General features: G+C 48.6%; 1 protein-coding gene across 1 annotated transcript in view; it reads right to left on the reverse strand.

Moving 5' to 3' along the window:
* The window catches only part of lrp2a (low density lipoprotein receptor-related protein 2a), a 210,335-nt gene that overhangs the window by 157,142 nt on the left and 32,734 nt on the right, over positions 1-20,459 (reverse strand). The window contains exons 12-21 of the mRNA XM_078404632.1: positions 18,133-18,339; positions 15,774-15,976; positions 12,950-13,090; positions 11,301-11,504; positions 8,089-8,281; positions 7,448-7,573; positions 4,276-4,406; positions 3,574-3,711; positions 2,125-2,406; positions 355-594 (exon numbers count right to left, since the gene is read on the reverse strand). Coding sequence (XP_078260758.1) covers positions 355-594; positions 2,125-2,406; positions 3,574-3,711; positions 4,276-4,406; positions 7,448-7,573; positions 8,089-8,281; positions 11,301-11,504; positions 12,950-13,090; positions 15,774-15,976; positions 18,133-18,339 — 1,865 coding nt within the window. The remainder of the gene's footprint in view (positions 1-354; positions 595-2,124; positions 2,407-3,573; positions 3,712-4,275; positions 4,407-7,447; positions 7,574-8,088; positions 8,282-11,300; positions 11,505-12,949; positions 13,091-15,773; positions 15,977-18,132; positions 18,340-20,459) is intronic.

The raw sequence follows: 20,459 nt of genomic DNA on the forward strand, positions 1-20,459 counted from the left end.
TCCCTAGTGGGTGTAGGATAGTGTTAATGTGCGGGGATCGCTGGGCGGCGCGGACCCGGTGGGCCGAAGGGCCTGTTTCTGCGCTGTATCTCTAAATCTAAAACTAAAGTGTTGGAAGAACTCAATGGGTCAGGCAGCATCTGTGGAGGGCATGAACAGACGATGTTTCTGGTTCCCAAGTAGGTCCAGACCCAAAACGTTGTCTGCCCATTCCCTCCACACTTGCGGCCTGACTCGCCGAGTTCCTCCAGCACTTTGAGTTTTTGAGATAAACGGGTTACCTAGATTCCAGTTGCCCTTCATCAATCTTTACAAGCTACAAGATCAGCTTGCAGAATAACACACGATACTCACTGCAGTTCAGCTCATCGGAGCCGTCTCCACAGTCATTGTCTGTGTCGCACACCCATCGCATGGGGATGCAGTAGGAATTGGTGCAGGTGAAAAAGCTTGCGGCACAGCTGCTGGGGTTGCTGGTCGGGCAATCCTGCTCATCACTTGCATCGAAGCAATCATTTTGTCCATCACACCTCCAGTACGTTGGGATGCATTGGTGGTTTGAGCATGCAAAAGCAGCCGAAGAACACGTGGTATCTGGGCGTGCAGAAACAAGGCAGGAACCACTTTCATAAATGGGGTACCAACACGACAACAATACAGCTCGCATTGGGCGGCACGGTGGCGCAGCGGTAGAGTTGCTGTCTTACAGCGATAAAGTTGCTGCCTTACAGCGAATGCAGCGCCGGAGACCCGGGTTCCATCCCGACTACGGGTGCTGTCTGTATGGAGTTTGTACGTTCTCCCTGTGACCTGCGTGGGTTTTCTCCAAGATCTTCGATTTCCTCCCACACACCAAAGACGTAGAGGTATGTAGATTAATTGGCTTGGTAAATGTTTAAAAAAATTGTTCCTGGTGGGTGTAGGATAGTGTTAATGTGCGGGGATCGCTGGTCGGCGCGGACCCGGTGGGCCGAAAGGGCCTGTTTTCGCGCTGTATCGCTAAACTAAACAAAAAGCTAAAGGTGTCAGGGGTTATGGGGAGAAGGCAGGAGAATGCCGTTTGGAGGGAGAGATAGATCAGCCATGATTGAACGGCGGAGTAGGCTTGATGGGCCGAATGGCCTAATTCTGCTCCTATCACTTATGAGCTGATGAACACCTTTCCTAGTTTACGCAGGTGAACTGGTAAACGTAACATACACCAGATGCTAAGGTAGGGTTGTCTCAAAAATAAAAGTTCAACAATTTACAGATGTTTAGGTCAAAGCAATGGTGATCCTTGTATCATCAATTGCAGCACAGAAGCTTTGTAATTAAAATCTATTTGTATATATATCTATCTGCATTCAACAGCATTCTTATAAAACACCACGAATGTCTGTTAAAACTCCATGCAAGATCATTTCTGCAAAGCAAGCACATTTCACGGCCCAAGGATATTGTGGGTCATGATTAATTTCCCCATATTAAATTGCACTTTGCTGCTGCTCTGACTTACTAGGGTTCCAAGTACAGTGGCTAATCAGTCAAAACACCACTTGAAATATCACTCATGATGTAGTAATTAAATGTAATGATTCACAAAGAGTTGAATGGGTGCATTATAAATATAATTAATGACAAAATGATACGCTTTCTGGGAACGGAGGACAATTAGTGACTTTCCGTAAAAAATTCATAATATGTTACTTCTTAGCCCAAGAATGCTTTAATTAAATGTGCTGAAAGGTAAATTTGATCTGATGCAACTGGAGAAATGTAGGCATCTTAAACAAATTCACTGTGCCGCTAAACATTTGGCCTGGACTGACGTGTTGGCTGGGTTTTGTGCAAGTTTCAACAGGGCGGCACGGTGACACAGCGGTAGAGTTGCTGCCTTACAGCGCTTGCAGCACCGGAGACCCGGGTTCCATCCCGACTACCGGTGCTGTCTGTACGGAGTTTGTATAATCTCCCCGTGACCTGTGTGGCTTTTCTCCGAGATCTACCCGTTTCCTCCCACGCTCCAAAAACGTGTGCAGGGTAGTGTCAGCGTGCGGGGATCTCTGGTCGGCATAGACCCGGTGGGCCGAAGGGCCTGTTTCCGCGCCGTATCTCGAAACTAAACTAAACTAAAGTACGTACTGGACGTTCCACAGTTGGCTTCATCGCTGTTATCGTGGCAGTCGTTCACCCCATCGCAGTGATTGTAATCGGGCACGCACTTTCCATTGGCGCAGGTGAAGGAAAAGATGGCACACTGCTGCATGGACGCCTCGCTAGACGGGTCTTCCACGCAGTCCAGGTTGTTGGAGCCTCGTTTCATTCCATACGGACAGCCACACACTCTCTGAAAATTGGGGGTCGGGAAGCAGAAATGACTACAGTCCCCGTTGGGGTTTGCCGGCTTGTTGCAGGAGTTAGATCCTAGGTTTAGAACACAGCAGAATGCTTATCAGGTTAGTCTAGACAAGATAAGGACGCAAACACAAAAATGCGTTTCATTAACACGAGCATTTATTAAAACATTGCTTTGATGACGAGCGTTTGTCGGCACTGGGCCTGTACCTGCTGGAGTTTAGGAGGATGAGGGGGGACCTCATTGAAACCTACCGAATAGTGAAAGGCTTGGATAGAGTGGATGTGGGGAGGATGTTTACACTAGTCTAGGACCAGAGGTCGCAGCCTCAGAATTAAAGGACGTACCTTTAGGAAGGAGATGAGGAGGAATTTCTTTAGCCAGAGGGTGGTGAATGTGTGGAATTCATTGCCACAGAAGACTGAGGAGTCCAAGTCAGTGGATATTTTTAAGGCAGAGATAGATGGATTCTTGATTAGTACCGGTGTCAGAAGTTATGGATAGAAGGCAGGAGAATGGGGTTAGGAGGGTGAGATAGATCAGCCATGATTGAATGGCAGAATAGACTTGATGGGCCGAATGGCCTATTTCTGCTCCTATCACTTACGGCCATTATGAAATCTAATGGATATTATTAAATTACATTGGGAATAGAAATGCTTCATTCGCAAAAATGATCCGGGTTTTGCCCTCGTAATAACAATGTTCACTAAACTCAACTGAGGCAGTCACTTTATTTTAAAGCTGAAAGGTATTTATTGCACATTTTGTTTACAGGAAAATTAGAGATCTCATCTCCAGTGTTAGTGGCTCAGTGGCACAGCGGTAGAGTTGCTGCCTTACAGCACCAGAGACCCAGGTTGGGTCCTGACCTTGGGTGCTGTCTGTACGGAGTTTGTACGTTCTCCCCGTGACTTTTCTCTGGGCGCTCCAGTTTTCTCCCACACTCCGAAGACGCGTAGCTTTGCAGGTTAATTGGCCTCTGTAAATTGCTCCTAGTGTGTACGACAGAACTAGTGTTGGGTGACGACTGGATTATGTGGACTTGGTGGGCCGAAGAGCCTGTTTCCATGCTGTATCTCTAAACTAAAGTAAGTGCTGGCAGACCAAGGCACGACAATGCGTGACGGGTATATTTCTTTTGGTTCACGTTACCGTCTGCGTGATTCTAAAATCTGAGTCTATAACTCTTGCTGCGTGGGTATGAACTGAGTAGGCTGCATTTCCACACGTACCGGTCTGCACAGAGGCATCATAGGTTTTCACGTGCATGATGTTGTCGACGCCTCTTCTGATGATAGTCATCCCGCCGCCATCTATCTTGTGCAAGCGGACAATTCCATTCAGTCTCCAGTCAGTGAAGTACACGTGATCTGCAAGGAGAGCACACGGACACGTTGCTGAGGATTCAACTATTTCATGCTGTTTTTCAACAGACAATAGAGAATAGGTGCAGGAGGAGGCCGTTCGGCCCTTCGAGCCTGTGCGCACCGCCATTCAATGTGATCATGGCTGATCATTCTCAATCAGTACCCCGTTCCTGCCTTCTCCCCGTACCCCCTGACTCCGCTATCCTTAAGAGCTCTATCTAGCTCTCTCTTGAACGCATTCAGAGAATTGGACTCCACTGCCTTCTGAGGCAGCAGAGCAAATCAAACATGTCCCCATACTGCGTTAATCGAAAGATCTGCAGGCCCCTCGCCTTTTACGTGTGTTTGGAATAATGCCCTTGTTCCTTTAATTCCCAAGCTCGATTTGCACGCCGCTATTTTTAATATATAACGCGCTCAAATTTACCCGTGGATTTTCAAAGCGCAGTTTACGCATTTGTGAACGAGGTGCTGCTTTCCAAGCACGTATCCCCCACGTAAACTCGCGTAAAGTCTGCGTTTCCCCAAAACTGCCTCCTTTAGTATTTTCACAGAAAGATGCCTTACCGCCAAATATGGTCAGCCCAAAAGGATGAGACATCTGGCTGATTTGACCGAGGGTCTGTCGGTTCAGACCGTCGAAGGAACAGTGCTCAATTTTGTCAAAGAAGGCGTCCACCCAATAGAGACGCAAGTAACTGGAGGAGGAGAAATCTTTCATTCAGTTCAAGGCGGGAATGGATAACCATGTAAAGCAATGTACAGAGCATGCCCCCCAAAGCCCAAGGACAGGAAATTCAGCATCACAATTACGGCTCCACCACCCATTTTCAGCCACCCGTGGTTCCAGAACCTTCCTGGATTATCCGTTTTTGCCGGACCAACAGAGGTCACGGCTTTGGGGGTGGAGGGGGCTGGGGGGGGGGGGGGGGGGAGATATCGGCCCGTTAAGTCGGGCGTGGAAATCGGCAATGGGAACGGATCTGCCGGCTCCGGTCGGGCTGGAGATCCAGAGCCCCGGACGCAAGGGGCAAATCTGACCCGCCGATCGGCCGTGGAAGTCCCGATGAGGTTGAGATTGACTCCCTCGCCCTGCCCGGCCTAGGAGCCACTTTTTCGGGGGGGGGGGGGGTGCGGGGGGAGACCTCCGGAGGGGATTTTGTCCAGATTGAAGGGGGGGGCAGGCCATCAGTTGCTGGAAAATGGGTGGTGGTTGGCTGTATCTGGTTAATGGAAACAGGCAAGAGTCCAGCACAAGAAATGAACACATGCCTCCCACCATCTCCCTCCACCCCAGCCACCCTGCTCCTTCCCCTCGTATCCCATCCCTGTGACCCCCATTTCACTTTTATCCCCCCATCTTCCCCTTCCTCCTGTCCCCTTCCACCCACCATCCCCCCTCCAGCTTTACATTTCGCCTCTCCTCCTCTCCTCCTCCTCTCCTCTCCTCCTCCTCCTCCCCTCCTCCCCTCCTCCTCTCCTCCTCTCCTCCTCTCCTCCTTCTCTCCTTATTCTCTCCATTTATCTCCTTTTCACCTCCAGCCTTTGTCACTTACTCCACCCATCCGCCGATCACCCCTCTCACCTGTATCCACCTATCACTCCCCAGGCTTTGTCGCGCTCCCACCTCCCCTCTCCACCTTTTCCCCCCTCCCTGCTCCATCAGTCTGAAGAAGGGTCCCGACCCGAAACGTCGCCTGTCCATCCCCTCCACAGATGCTGCCTGACCCACTGAGTTCCTCTGGCATTTCGTGTTTTAATGTAAAATAATAGTGGAAAATCTAAAATGAAAATAGCAAATGCCAGAAACACTCAGCGGGCCGGGCAGCATATGTGGAAAGAGAAACAGAGAGACTGTTCCAGATAGAGGATCCCATATCGGAGCAGAAGAACCGAGATGAACTTAGGACGAGTGAAATAGTCCCGATAGATGAAACAAGTGGATATTCACATCAGGGACATCTCAGTACATGGGACCGCATCTAACGCCAAGGCCTGCTGGATCTCCTGGTTGCCAACCATTTTAACTCCTCTTCCCATTCCGACACTGACTTATCTGTCAATGGGCCTCCTCCATTGTCAGAGTGAGGCCACACACAAACCAGAGGAACAACACCTCATGTTCCACTTGGGTAGCTTACAACCAATGGTATGAACATTGAATTCTCCAATTCTAGGATACCTCTAACCAACCTCCCCCCCCCCCCCCCCCCACCCCCTCTCTCTGTACCCCATCTGGACTCACACCTCTTCCTTCCCTCCCCTTCCTCCCACATTCCGTCCTCTGGCTTCACAACTCTTCAATCCTTCTGTTTCAATCTCTGGCCTTTGTCCAACCATCTTCCTATCAACCCTCTCTCCCCCCCCCCCCCCTCACCCTATTACCTGCCACACTTTCTCCTGCCTCTTCTCTCTCCCAGCTTTCATTCCCCTCCCCTTCCGACATTCAGTCTGAAGAAGGGTGTCGGCCAGAAACGTCACCTATTCGTGTTCTCCAGAGATGCTGCCTGACCCGCTGAGTTACTCCAGCACTCTGTGAAACGTCACCTATCCATGTTCCCCAGAGATGCTGCCTGACCCGCTGAGTTACTCCAGCACTCTGTGAAACGTCACCTATCCATGTTCCCCAGAGATGCTGCCTGACCCGCTGAGTTACTCCAGCACTCTGTGAAACGTCACCTATCCATGTTCTCCAGAGATGCTGCCTGACCCGCTGAGTTACTCCAGCACTCTGTGTCTATCTATTTACAGCACAGTTGTGTCGGCAGTGGAACTCCTGCCCCAGCTCCAGTGATCTGCATCCCATATCTGATGTTGTCCGTGTGAAGGTGACACATTCCCCTGGGACATCCTGGGTTATTCCGCAGGTGACAGGTACATGGATAGGACAGGTTTAGAGGGATACTACACCAAACGTAGGCAGGTGGGACTAGTGTAGATGGGGCATCTTAGCCGACATAGGCAAGCTGGGCCGAAGCGGCTGTACCATTCTATGATCCTTTGATTAATGCCACCAAAACTCAATAAATGTTGCATCAAAAATCTGAAGCAGCATCTCAAGCTGAAACATCATTTATTCATGTTCTCCAGAGATGCTGCCTTGACCCGTTGAGTTGCTCCAGTGATTTGTGTCTTTTATTGGGCTAAGGTTCAGGCTGTCTATTCAGGTTAGTAGAGTCATGCATCGTGGAAACAGGCCCTTCAGCCAAACTTCCCGCACCCACCACCGACCACCGACCAATTTCGTGTCTTGGTTTTAAGTTTCCTGTTTTGATATTAAGTTTTGTGTCTCGGTTTTCAATTTCGAGTTTCGATTTTAAATTTTGTGTGTCGGTTTTCAATGTCGCATCTCGGTTTTGAAATTTTGTGTTTTGTCTTTAAATTTTGTCCCGGTGTTAAATTTCGGGTCTCAGTTCGTTTTCAATTCGTGTCTCGGTTTTCAATTTCGTGTCTCGGTTTTACATTTCGTCTCGGTTTTAAATTTTGCGTCTCGGTTTTCAATTTTGCGTCTCGGTGTTAAATTTCATGTTTCGATTTTTAATTTTCCCATCCACATTCGTCCCACCTGACGATGCTTGGCCCATATCCCTCTAAAACCATTCCTGTCCTTGTACCTGTCCAGATGTTTCTTAAACGTTGCGATAGTAGCGAAACGTTGAGATAGTCAACAGAGGACAACCTAGAGGTGAGCCTGTGAGAGTTGAGCTACCATCTCCCTCAGGTGTTTAGCTGTGCTTACCTCCAGTCTATGGCGAGGCCGTTTGGCCAGCCGAGCGTGGCATTGACTATGGGCTCGGCATTGGACCCATCACACCAGGCTCTCATCACCTTGGCAGGCCGGTACCAATCTGTCCAGAAGATGTACCTGACGGTGAAAGAAACAGCAACACTCTTTACACTTTAGAATGTAAAGAGATAGCATGGAAAGAGGCCCTTCGGTCCACCGAGTCCGTGCCGACCAGCGACCACCTGTACATTAACAGTATCCTACACACGGGGGACAATTTAAAAAATGTTCACAGAAGCTAATTAATAGGTTCCAACCCAAGACGTCACCTATTCTTTATCTCCAGAGATGCTGCCTGGCCCGCTGAGTTACTCCAGCGTTTTGTATCTACCTTCGGTATAAATTCAGCCCCTGCAGTTCCTTCCTGCACAACCTGTAAACCCGCTTGCCTTTGGGGCGCGGGAGGGAACCGGAACGCCCGGAGAAAAGCCACGGGGTCATGGGGAGAAGGTGCAAACACGTAAGAGAGAGCGCCGGTGGTCAGGATGGAAGCCGGGTCTCTGGCACTGCAGCCGCCCCTGCAACGCCCCCCGTGGGAACGCTGTGCCCGTGCGCGGCGCTGGATCGTGCTCTGACTGCTGGTGTTCATTTACCCCATGATCGGATGCACCACAATGGAGCGCGGGTTGTTCAGGTTCTTCACCACTGTCCTCCGCGAGATGTCGGCTAGGCGCAGCACGGAGATGCTGCTGTGGCGCGTGTCCGTCCAGTAAAGGTTCCTGGAAATCCAGTCGAACGCCAGATCCTCCACTCCATCCACCCTGCTCGCCACGAGCACCTCCCGACCTGGGCAACAGAGAGAGAGAGATCACAGCACCACTGAGATTGTTGCCGCAGCCCGCTCACTGCTCACCACACTGGTTATTACAACGGGGGAAAACCCAGGCTTAGGCCCACTATTGCCACGTGCACCGAGCTACGGTGGAAAGCCATGCTTTACACACAATCCAATCAGATCAGATGTTACCACGCATCAAGTCAAACATGTACAGCAGGTAGAGCAAAGGGGAAGATACAGAGTGCAGAATATAGCATTGTAGCGCATCAGTTCCCGAGACAAAGTCCGCAATGGGTTAGAGGGGAATCGGACAGTGCCTCAGCTTATGGAAGGCCCGTTCAGAAGCCTGATAACAGAGGGCAAGAAGCTGTTCCAGAGTTTGAAGCATCTGTACTTTCTTTTGGACGGGAGCGGGGAGAAGGAATGACATGTCTTTGATTATGTCGGCTGCTTTTCCGATGCAGCGTGAAGTGTAGATGGAGTCAATGGTGGGGATTCTCTGAAGGACTGGGCTACATCCACAACTCTCTGCAATGTCTTGCAGTCTTGGGCAGAGCTGGTCCCAAACCAAGCTGTAATGTAACCCAGCAGTGTGTTTCCTATGGGGCATCTGTAGAAGTTTGTAACAGTCATTGGGTATCACAAAATGCTGGAGTAACTCAGCAGGTCAGGCAGCATGTAGGAGAGAAGGAATGGGTGACGTTTCAACCCGAAACGTACTGAAGAAGGGTCTCGACCCGAAACGTCTGAAGAAGGGTCTCGACCCGAAACGTCACTCATTTCTTCTCTCCTGAGATGCTGCCAGACCTGCTAAGTTACTCCAGCATTTTGTGATACCTTCGATTTGTACCAGCATCTGCAGTTATTTTCCTACATAACAGTCATTGGGGACATGCTGAATTTCCTGAGGAGGTTTCGTTTCTAGAGATACAGCACAGAAACAGGCCCTTCGGCCCACCGAGTCTGTGCCGACCAACGACCACTGTACAATGTTTCCATACTACACACTCGGGAAAATTTACTGAAGCCAATTAACCCCCATGTCTTTGGAGTGTGGGAGGAAACCGGCGCACCCGGAGAAAACCCACGCGGTCACAGGGAGAATGTACAAACTCCCTACAGACAGCACCCGTGGTCAGGATTGGACCCGGGTCTCTGGTGCTGTAAGGCAGCAACTCTACCGCTGCACCACCGTGCCGAACCACGGACTTGGCAGTCACTCCGGTACTCTTTCAGAGTCATCGCACAATGGGATGTGGTGAGAGAGAGGAAGGAGGTGAGCAGGGGAATGCCAGGCAAATCCATGGCCAGCAGTGAACACCACCCAGTGCCTACCCCAGGCCGGGATCACTGCTTCTCTCCGCACACAAGCTGAAGTGGTGCAGAAACATTAACCGGGCCAGCAGGGTACAAGTTAGAAGATTGAGGGGGGATCTTCTAGAAACTTACAAAATTCTTATGGGGTTGGACAGGCTAGATGCAGGAAGATTGTTCCCGATGTTGGGGAAGTCCAGAACAAGGGGTCACAGTTTAAGGATAAGGGGGAAGTCTTTTAGGACCGAGATGAGAAAGCTTTTTTTCACACAGAGAGTGGTGAATCTGTGGAATTCTCTGCCACAGAGGGTAGTTGAGGCCAGTTCATTGGCTATATTTAAGAGGGAGTTAGATGTGGCCCTTGTGGCTAAAGGGATCAGGGGGTATGGAGAGAAGGCAGGTACAGGATACTGAGTTGGATGATCAGCCATGATCATATTGAATGGCGGTGCAGGATCGAAGGGCCGAATGGCCTCCTCCTGCACCTATTTTCTATGTTTCTATGTTTCTAAGTTCACAGGTTAGTTTAACAGGACTCTGACTCCCACCCTGCTGATGGTACATAGGAAAGCAAACCAATTTGGCTGAAGAAGCGGCAACATTTACCCCTGAACACTGACACAAAACGCTGGAGTAACTCAGCGGGACAGGCAGCATCTCTGGATGGGAGGAATGGGTGGCGTTTCAGGTCGAGACCCTTCTTCACTCCATCCGGAGATGCTGCCTGTCCCACTGAGTTACTCCAGCATTCTGTGTCTTCGTTGTAAACCAGCATCTGCACTTACTGCTAAACCTTTACCCCTGCACTGGTGAATCTGAACAGACTTCTCTTTAAACATTGTCAGCACAGTATTTAACTTCAAACTGAATGTGTTTGCAACTTCATTACAATTTCAAAGGCATGGCAAAATGTGATTCTTTAACTGGGCAGATGTACCAGATTAAACATCGATAAAGTCTACAACTGTACATCTTGTGTTCGAGTGAAGCTTTTCACATTGCAGCGATGTTGAATTAACATTTGACAGACCCACTGTGTGCTTTTTAATGCATGAAATGTGTGTGATTTTGAAGCAAGTAGCATTTATATAGAGTTGATGTCACATTTATATGGAGGCTACCTTGTTATATGTTAAAAAATCTGAAATGTTAAATGATCTGCACAAAGATATTTGGACAGAGAAATGGAGAGGAAGGGTTTAGAGGGCTAAATGCAGGCAAATGGGACTAGCCCAGTGTGCCAACTTGGTTGGCATGGAAATGGTGGGCTGAAGGGCCTGTTACTGTGCTGTGCAGATCTATGACTCAGCGTGGACGGGGTCGGCTGAAGGGCCTGTTTCTGTGCTGTACTATGACTCAGCATGGAGATGATGGGCTGAAGGGCCTGTTACTGTGCTGTACTATGACTCAGCATGGAGATGATGGACTGAAGGGCCTGTTACTGTGCTGTGCTGTACTATGACTCAGCATGGAGATGATGGACTGAAGGGCCTGTTACTGTGCTGTGCTGTACTATGACTCAGCATGGAGATGATGGACTGAAGGGCCTGTTACTGTGCTGTGCAGATCTATGACTCAGCGTGGACAATGTCCTGTTTCCGTGCTGTACTACGACTCTCTACTGTATTTTGTGTAAGAGGTAGAACTTTCATTCTCTTGAAGAAATAGAATGGGTGAGTAAAAATTCATGGTGTTCTTTGATCTGGTCGTTACCTGTCCCATCAATTTTCTGCTTGCAAATCAGATCATTCCTGGTGTCAGAAAAAAAAATAGTCCTCTCCACCGCTTCAAAGTCGATTCCCACAAAGTACGAGGGGCTCCCTGTCACGGGGAGGATGATATCTTCCTGGGTGGAGATGTTGAAGGGGATTCCTCGGACCGACAGCTGTGACGAGAACAGCAGGAACTGGGTCACCGCTGCAGGGGAGAGAGCAGACAGCATTCAACAACAAACTGCACACACCGCAATCTCCAGCAACCAACAGTGTTGGAAGACCTCAACGCTCAGGCTGCATCTGTGGGGGGAATGGGCAGATGGCAGGTCGAAACACCGTCTCAACCACGAGGGGTGATCTTATAGAGGTGTATAGAATCATGAGAGGACTAGATCGGGTGGATGCACAGAGTCTCTTGCCCAGAGTGGGGGAATCGAGGTCCAGAGGACATAGGTTTAAGGTGAAGGGGAAGAGATTTAATAGGAATCTGAGTGGTAACTTTTTCACACAAAGGGTGGTGGGTGTATGGAACGAGCTGTCAGAGGAGGTAGTTGAGGCAGGGACTATCCCAACGTTTAAGAAACAGTTAGACAGGTACATGGATAGCACAGGTTTGGAGGGATATGGGCCAAAAGCAGGCAGGCGGGACAAGTTGGCCGATGTGGGTAAGTTGGGCCGAAGGGCCTGTTTCCACACTGCATCGCTCGATGACTCTGTGACTCTTTGACTCCACAGATGCTGCCTGACCCAGTTGAGTTCCTCCAGAACTTTGTGTATTAGTCAGAATCCCATTGTTCCGTTTCTGGACACGTATGGCAGTAAAACACTCTCGACTCTGTCGCCAGATCAAAATGGGCTGTGAATGCACAGGGCTAAGTAGACCAATGCGGGAAAACGGAGGCGATTGAATAAGGGGCAGAAGAGGGGAGAGAGAACAGGGAAATGGATGGCACGGAGAAAATGGTGGGGATTGAAGAGCAAGTTGAGAAAAGAGGAGAGACGTCGTTAGATGAGAACAACGGTGAGCTTAAATGGCAATGAAAGGAAAGGAAGAGAAGATTGAAGAGGGGGGCACTGAATTAAAGAACAAACACGGGCAAATGTGACTAGCTCTGCACACCAACTTGGTTAGCATGGACTAAGTGGGCTGAAGGGCCTGTTTCCATGCTTGACAGCTCTGTCTCCAGGAGAAATGCCACCACAACAGCAAAAATGCAGAGAGAGACCTTGAGTTAAGGAACAAGTTTATTATAAATCACTCAATAAATGGCTACATCCACACCGAGCTAGGTTAGGTTTATTATTGTCACATGTACGGAGGTACAGTGGAAAGCTTTGTTTGGCACGCTATCCATCTGATCAGATTTATTATATATAAATACAATCAGTTCAAACTCAAGTACAATAGGTAGAGCAGAGTGTTCTTCCTCATCCCCTTTCTAAAGGTACGTCCTTTTATTCTGAGGTTATGCCCTCTAGTCCTAGACTCTGGAAACATTCACTCCACATCCACTCTATCTAGACACTGGAAAGTTAATGAAGGTACTCATGGACTAACAATTAAAGGCGGCCGTAGATTTATCTTAACAGAGCTATTTCACATTAGATAATTATGAAATTGAGGACACCTTGAGGTCAGTGACTTACGGTAGCAGTGTTTCTGGTCGTGGTAGAGATCGAACCCCAGCCTGCATCTGCAGCGGTAGCCCAGGCCCATATTATCCATCCCATGGCTGAGGATACAAATGTGCTCACACCCGCCATTGTTATTGCTGCATGGATTCTTCACTGCAATCGATACGTACAAAACGGATTCATTATTGAACCTGGTGCACATTTCCAGAGATGTGCACACTCATAGTGCCCACTGTCATTCATTTCAACATAGAAACATAGAAAATCGGTGCAGGAGGAGACCATTTGGCCCTTCGAGCCAGCACTGCCATTCATTGTGATCATGGCTGATCATCCACAATCAGTAACCCGTGCCTGCCTTTTCCCCATGTTCCTTGATTCCACTAGCCCCTAGAGCTCCATCTAACTCTCTTTTAAATTCATCCAGTGAATTGGCCTCCACTGCCCTCTGTGGCAGAGAATTCCACAAATCCACATATTCCTTTCCTCCGATTTGTACCAGCATCTGCAGTTATTTTCTTATATCTTTCCTCCAGAGATGCTGCCTGCCCAGCTGTTACTCCAGCATTTTGTGCCTATTTTTATTATTTTTATTATATATTTAACCTCCTACTAATATTAAGCTGCTCATTGTTGTTTTTATTAATGTCTTAACTTTGTATAAGCTCATTGTTTTGTTTTCCAGCGAGCAGCTATTGAAAATGATTCCAGTTTACGTCTCCACTGAATTCATCCTTTGGGTGTTTACTTGAACATTCATCTTTTGTGTTGATCCTCATCTCTTATGCTTTCTAATCTCTCCTGTGTTCCATCCTGTCGGCAATCTTCTCTATTGCCTTTTTTCCCTCCTCCTCTCCCTGCCTTACAAACGTTTCAATGGGACCCGATTTCAATCCTGACCTTCGGGTGCTGTCTGTGTGGAGTTTGCACGTTCTCCCTGTGACCGCGTTGGTTTCCTCCGGGTGCTCCGGTTTCCTCCCACATCCCAAAGGTGTGCAAGTTTGTCGGCAAATTGCCCCCGGTGTGAAGGGAGAGGATGAGAATGTGGGATAACATAGAACCAGTGTGAATGGGTGATCGATGGCCGATGGGGACTTGGGTGGACCGAAGGAACTGTTTCTGTGCTGCGTCTCTAAACTTTAAACTGAACAAGCTCACTCTCTGTTTCTGGTTCAGTAACGTTCGGATCAAGGAATGGTGGTCTGATGGACCTGAAACGTTACCCTTGCTTCGCTCTCCACAGATGTTGTCTGACCTGCCAATTAACCTGCTGAGTTATTCCACCACTTTGTTTTCTTTTGCTGCTAATTATTTCCATCTTTCTACAATTTCTATGTCCTAATTGGTGCATGCAAACACATGAAATGTGCAATGGCACAAGGAACCTTGAGCAAAACACAAAGTGGCGGAGTAACTCAGCGGGTCAGGCAGCATCTGTGGAGGGAATGGACAGATGACGTTTCAGGTCGGACTCATGAGTTCATGTTCATAAGTCAGAGGAGCGGAATCAGGCCATTTGGCCCATCATAAGTCAGAGGGTGGCACGGTGGCGCAGCGGTAGAGTTGCTGCCTTACAGCGAATGCAGCGCCAGAGACTCAGGTTCGATCCTGACTACGGGCGCCGTCTGTACGGAGTTTGTACGTTCTCCCCGTGACCTGCGTGGGTTTTCTCCGAGATTTTCGGTTTCCTCCCACACTCCAAAGACGTACAGGTACGTAGGTTAATTGGCTGGGCAAATGTAAAAATTGTCCCTAATGTGTGTAGGATAGTGTTAATGTGCGGGGATCGCTGGGCGGCGCGGACCCGGTGGGCCGAAGGGCCTGTTTCTGCGCTGTATCTCTAAATCTAAAATCTAAAATCTAAGTCTACTCTGCCATTCAATCATGGCTGATCTATTTTTCCCTCTCAACTGCATTCTATTGACTCCGTCAGGGAGCATCAGACTGATTCAAAAACAAAACGTCGACCCGAAACCTTCGCCCATTCCTTCTCTCCTAGACCTCTGCCTGACCTGCTGAGTTACTCCAGCATTTTGTGATACCAAAAATTTTAAAAAGTGGCTCAGGATATGAAAGGAGTGATGGTTAAAAAAGGGTGGAAAGTCTGTCCAGTTTAACTGAGTGATAGTGGGCAATATGAGTGTACACTAGTAGCATGGGGGCGTAGCAGTTGAGTTGCTGCCTCACAGCGCCAGAGACCCAAGTTTGATCCTGACTGTGCAGAGTTTGTACGTTCGCCTTGTGACCTGGGTGGGTTTTCCCCAGGATTTCTGGTTTCCTCCAACTTTCTAAAGACGGACAGGTTTGTGGGTTAATTGGCTCGGTATAATTGTAAAAATTGTCCCTGGCGTGTGTAGGATAGTGTTAATGCGCGGGGATCGCTGGTCGGCGCGGACTCGGTGGGCCGAAGGGCTTGTTTCCGCGCTGTATCTCTAAACTCAACTAAACTCAATGAAAAATGGTTAAAAATATGAAAAGAGTGATGGTTGAAGAAAGAGTGGAAAAGTCCCGTTGATAGAGCTGAGTTAGATAGAGCTCTAGGGGCTAGCAGAATCAAGGGATGTGGGGGGAAGGCAGGCACGGGTTACTGATTGTGGACGATCAGCCATGATCACAATGAATGGCGGTGCTGGCTCGAAGGGCCAAATGGTCTCCTCCTGCACCTGTTTTCTATGCTTCTATGTTTCTACGTTTACATATGTGACGATATTGATATATTAACAAAGAAGGGATAACAATTGAGTAGTTTTGCTTTTATTAAATCCATTGGATCGGCAATCATTTTGATTTGGAAAGAACAGCTTTGCAAAGCAATGCGATAACAATGTGAACTTACCAATGGGCTGCCTGAATGTGTGATACACCGTCACCCCGTAGGGCTTCAGTGAAGACTGATAGATCACTTGTGGGTTGTTGTCTGCAGACTTATTGACCCTTATCACAGCCATCTTCGTCCAGTCAGTATAAAACAATTTATCTTCAAAATTCGTTATTCCATAAGGGTGAGGAACTGACCAACCTCCACTCAGTACAGTTTTCCTGCATAGAAGCAAAGAAATTATGAACTCAAGCATGGAAAAATTCTGGATATGGAGACCGGATGGGTCTGCACGCGGCAGTAAGTAATTGCAAAGAAGGACAACAAGTGGTGGAGGAACTCAGCGGATCAGGCGGCAACTGTGAAGAACAAGTTCTCCAGAGATGCCGCCTGACCCACTGAGTTACTCCAGCACTCTGTGAAACGTCACCTATCCATGTTCTCCAGAGATGCTGCCTGACCCGCTGAGTTACTCCAGCACTCTGTGAAACGTCACCTATCCATGTTCTCCAGAGATGCTGCCTGACCCGCTGAGTTACTCCAGCACTCTGTGAAACGTCACCTATCCATGTTCTCCAGAGATGCTGCCCGACCCGCTGAGTTACTCCAGCACTCTGTGAAACGTCACCTATCCATGTTCTCCAGAGGTGCTGCCCGACCCGCTGAGTTACTCCAGCACTCTGTGAAACGTCACCTATCCATGTTCTCCAGAGATGCTGCCTGACCCGCTGAGTTACTCCAGCACTCTGTGAAACGTCACCTATCCATGTTCTCCAGGGATGCTGCCTGACCCGCTGAGTTACTCCAGCACTCTGTGAAACGTCACCTATCCATGTTCTCCAGAGATGCTGCCTGACCCGCTGAGTTACTCCAGCACTCTGTGAAACGTCACCTATCCATGTTCTCCAGAGATGCTGCCTGACCTGCTGAGTTACTCCAGCACTCTGTGTCCTTTTGTGTAAGCCAGCATCTGCAGTTCCTTGTTTATTGTCACGCATCTGGAGGTACAGTGCAAAGCTTTTGTGTTGCGTGCTATCCAGTCAGCGGAGACACTATGCATGACAACAATCAAGCCATCCACAGTGTAAAGATAGGGGATACAGGGAATAACATTTAATGCAAGATAAAGACCAGTAAAGTCTAATTAAAGATAGTCCGAGTCTCCAATGAGGTGGATGGGAGGTCAGGACGGTTCTGAATAAGTTTTCAATACATGTTTCTACTTGTGTCAGTGCAAACTGCGGATGCTGGTTTAAATCGAAGATAGACACAAAATGCTGGAGTAACTCAGCGGGACAGGCAGCATCTCTGGGGAGAAAGAGTGGGTGACGTTTTGGGTCGAGACCCTTCTTCAGACTGGTTTCTGCTTATTGGACAGGATTGGGCCACCTGAATGTTCTGCACTTGTTGGAAGAGATGTGTTGGCTACCACTGGATTGTCCATTTCTAAGGCTCAGGGTCAGGAACCTAATCCCTTACCCTCTTTCCCACATCACACCTCCCTGCCTTCCCTGTTCATTTACAAATAGCATTAACATAAACTCCCCCTTCCTCTCCGCATCACAAAACTGCCAACATGCTGCTTTCTTTTGAAGAACCGCAAACTGCTTTGAAACAAATTGTTGCTTGAATTGTGTGAAAAGGCAACTGTGTGGTAGCAGAGATTAATTTGACCAGTTCCAGCGGTAGGAAACATAAAACTGTGGTATGTGCAGGTCTAGAACACAATAGCCTCCAACTTACATCAATCATGTCATATTCCCTCATGCATGAGACAGGCATGGTGGCTTAGCGGTAGAGTCATTGCCTTGCAGCGCTTGCAGCACCGGAGATCTGGGTTCGATCCCGACTATGGGCGCTGTACTGTACGGAGTTTGTACGTTCTCCCCGTGACCGCGTGGGTTTTCTCTGAGATCTTCGGTTTCCTCCCACACTCCAAAGACGTACCGGTTTGTAGATTAATTGGCTTGGTATCAATGTAAAATTGTCCCTAGTGTGTATAGGGTAGTGTCAATGTGCAGGGATCGCTGGTCGCTGCAGACTCGGTAGGCCGAAGGGCCTGTTAACGTGCTGTATCTTTAAAGTAAACTAAACTATTGCCATCTCATCGTGTACAAAATCACTTTCATATCTTCCCCTTCGTGCCACCTATTGTAATTGGGTTTGGTCTGATTGGAACTATGGATGGGATACTTGCTCTGATTGAATAGCATGCAGAACAAAGTTTTTCACTGTACCTCGGTACACAATAATAGACCTAAACCTAAACATTCCCCCAATAAATGACCATATCCGAGTGGAGCCTCGAGAGAAACAATTCAATATCCTTCTAACCAGACGATTTTCTTCAAAATCATTCCATTCGGTGGGTATTTACCTGTCCAGTCCATCGTATGTCACAGTTTCGATGTAGTCGTATCGACTGTCGACCCAGTAGAGGCGTTTGGTAATCAGGTCCAAGCTTATCCCAGCCGGCCATCCCAGCTTGGACTTGACCACCTCAAAACGGTGGCTCCCGTCCATGAAAGCCCGCTCCATCTTCGGGGCACCAGAGGCATCGTTCCAGTCAGAGAAGAATAAATAGCTGGGCAGAAAAGGTAGAGTTTGATCAATCAGTTCGAAGGAAAAATCATCAGGCGCAAAAAAAAAAAATTGGAACTCTGCCCTGGTTCAGCGGTAGAGTATCTGTCTCACAGCGCCAGAGGCCCGGGTTCAATCCTGACCACGGGTCCTGTCTGTACGGAGTTTGTACGTTCTCCCCGTGACCTGCATGGGTCTTCTCCGGGTGCTCCGATTTCTCCACCTATTCCAAAGACGTGCAGGTTTGTAGGCTAATTGGCTTGGTATCATTGTAAATTGTTCATAGTGCATGTAGGATAGTATGAGTGTGCGGGGATCGCTGGACGGCGTGGTCAGTGGGTCGAAGGGCCTGTTTCCGTGCTGTATCTCTAAACTAAAGTAAAAAAAGATGGACACAAGATAGACACAATGGACTCCAAACTAAACTAAACTAAACCAAACTAAACTAAATCTTCCCTATTCATTATAGACAATAGACAATAGGTGCAGGAAGAGGCCATTCGGCCCTTCGAGCCAGCACCGCTATTCAATGTGATCATAGCTGATCAATCTCAATCAGTACCCCGTTCCTGCCTTCTCCCCATACCCCCTGACTCCGCTATCCTTAAGAGCTCTATCCAGCTCTCTCTTGAATGCATTCAGAGAATTGGCCTCCACTGCCTTCTGAGGCGGAGAATTCCACAGATTCACAACTCTCTGACTGAAAAAGTTTTTCCTCATCTCAGTTCTAAATGGCCTACCCCTTATTCTTAAACTGTGGCCATGAGGATGATGTGGCATGTCTAAGGATACACAGTAAAGAAGTCCCTGGCTTGCATTTGAGCTGATCAGGGGAGCTAGTGGGGACTTGCAAACCCCTGAGTAGTCTAGACACTGTGAATGTGAAGAGGAAGTTCCTTTCTCTGGAGGAAGAGATATATGACACGCATTCATTTTTGGTCAGGGCTCCAAGCATGCTGTAGCAAAGATGCCATCAGTTTAGTTCAGTGTAGAGATACAGCGTGGAAACAGGCCCTTCAGCCCACTGGGTCCGCGCCGAACAGCGATCCCCGCACATTAACACAAGCCTACACACACCAGGGACAGTTTACACTTATACCAAGTATTCAAACCCACAGACAATTAACCTACAAACCTGTACGTCTATGCAGTGTGTGAGGAAACCGAAGACCTCGGAGAAAATCCACACAGGTCAAGGGGAGAACGTACAAACTCCACACATCCAGTATCCGAGGTCAGGATCGAACCCGGGACCCTGCGCTGCGTTTCAGCAGCTCCACCCGCTGCACCACTTCATCATTCTCACTTTAGGGACTTATTCTAACCGAACTCCTCCAGCGCAGAAGATTAATGGGATCGGATTGGTTACTTGCTGTTTCATTCAGTCACAGCAGACTATGTGGCAGATTTGTTTGGAGTTCAAACTCAAAAACTTCCGCACGAAAGGACACAGAGTGCTGGAGTAACTCAGCGGGTCAGGCAGCATCTCTGGAGAACATGGATAGGTGACGTTTCACAGAGCGCTGGAGTAACTCAGCGGGTCGAGCAGCATCTCTGGAGAACATGGATAGGTGACGTTTCAGGTCAGGACCCTTCTTCAGACTGATTCTAGGGGAATGGGGAAGAAAGATGGGAGGGGCAGGACTAAGCCTGGCCTGTCATAGGTGGACACAGGTGATGGGCAGATGGCTGGGACAAAGACCAGAGATAATAAAATAGGTGTGAGACAGAAGGATTGTGAGGCCAGAGGTAGGGATGTAGGAGGGGGATGGAGAGGGGAGAAATAGGTGCAAGGCCAGGTGGGACACAGGGGGCGGGGGGAACCTTCGTCACAGGTTCTCATGACAATAGCTACAATATTAGGAGCAACTAAAGAGCAAGACGTATGCTACACCTCCTCCCTCAACTCTGTCCACAAAAGACAGTCCTTTCAGGTGAGGCAGAGGTTCACTTGCACTTTCTCCAACCTCATCTATCTGTTGCTAAAGGTGCAGACTCCTAAACATCAGCGATCGTTTCGCTGAACACCATCGCTCAGTCCGCCTGGATCTACCTGATCTCCCAGTTGCCAAACACTTTAATTCCCCTCCCCATTCGCACCTTGACCTTTCTGTCCTGGGCCTC

Source organism: Rhinoraja longicauda, chromosome 8 (assembly GCF_053455715.1).
Source record: "Rhinoraja longicauda isolate Sanriku21f chromosome 8, sRhiLon1.1, whole genome shotgun sequence".
NCBI lineage: Eukaryota > Metazoa > Chordata > Chondrichthyes > Rajiformes > Arhynchobatidae > Rhinoraja > Rhinoraja longicauda.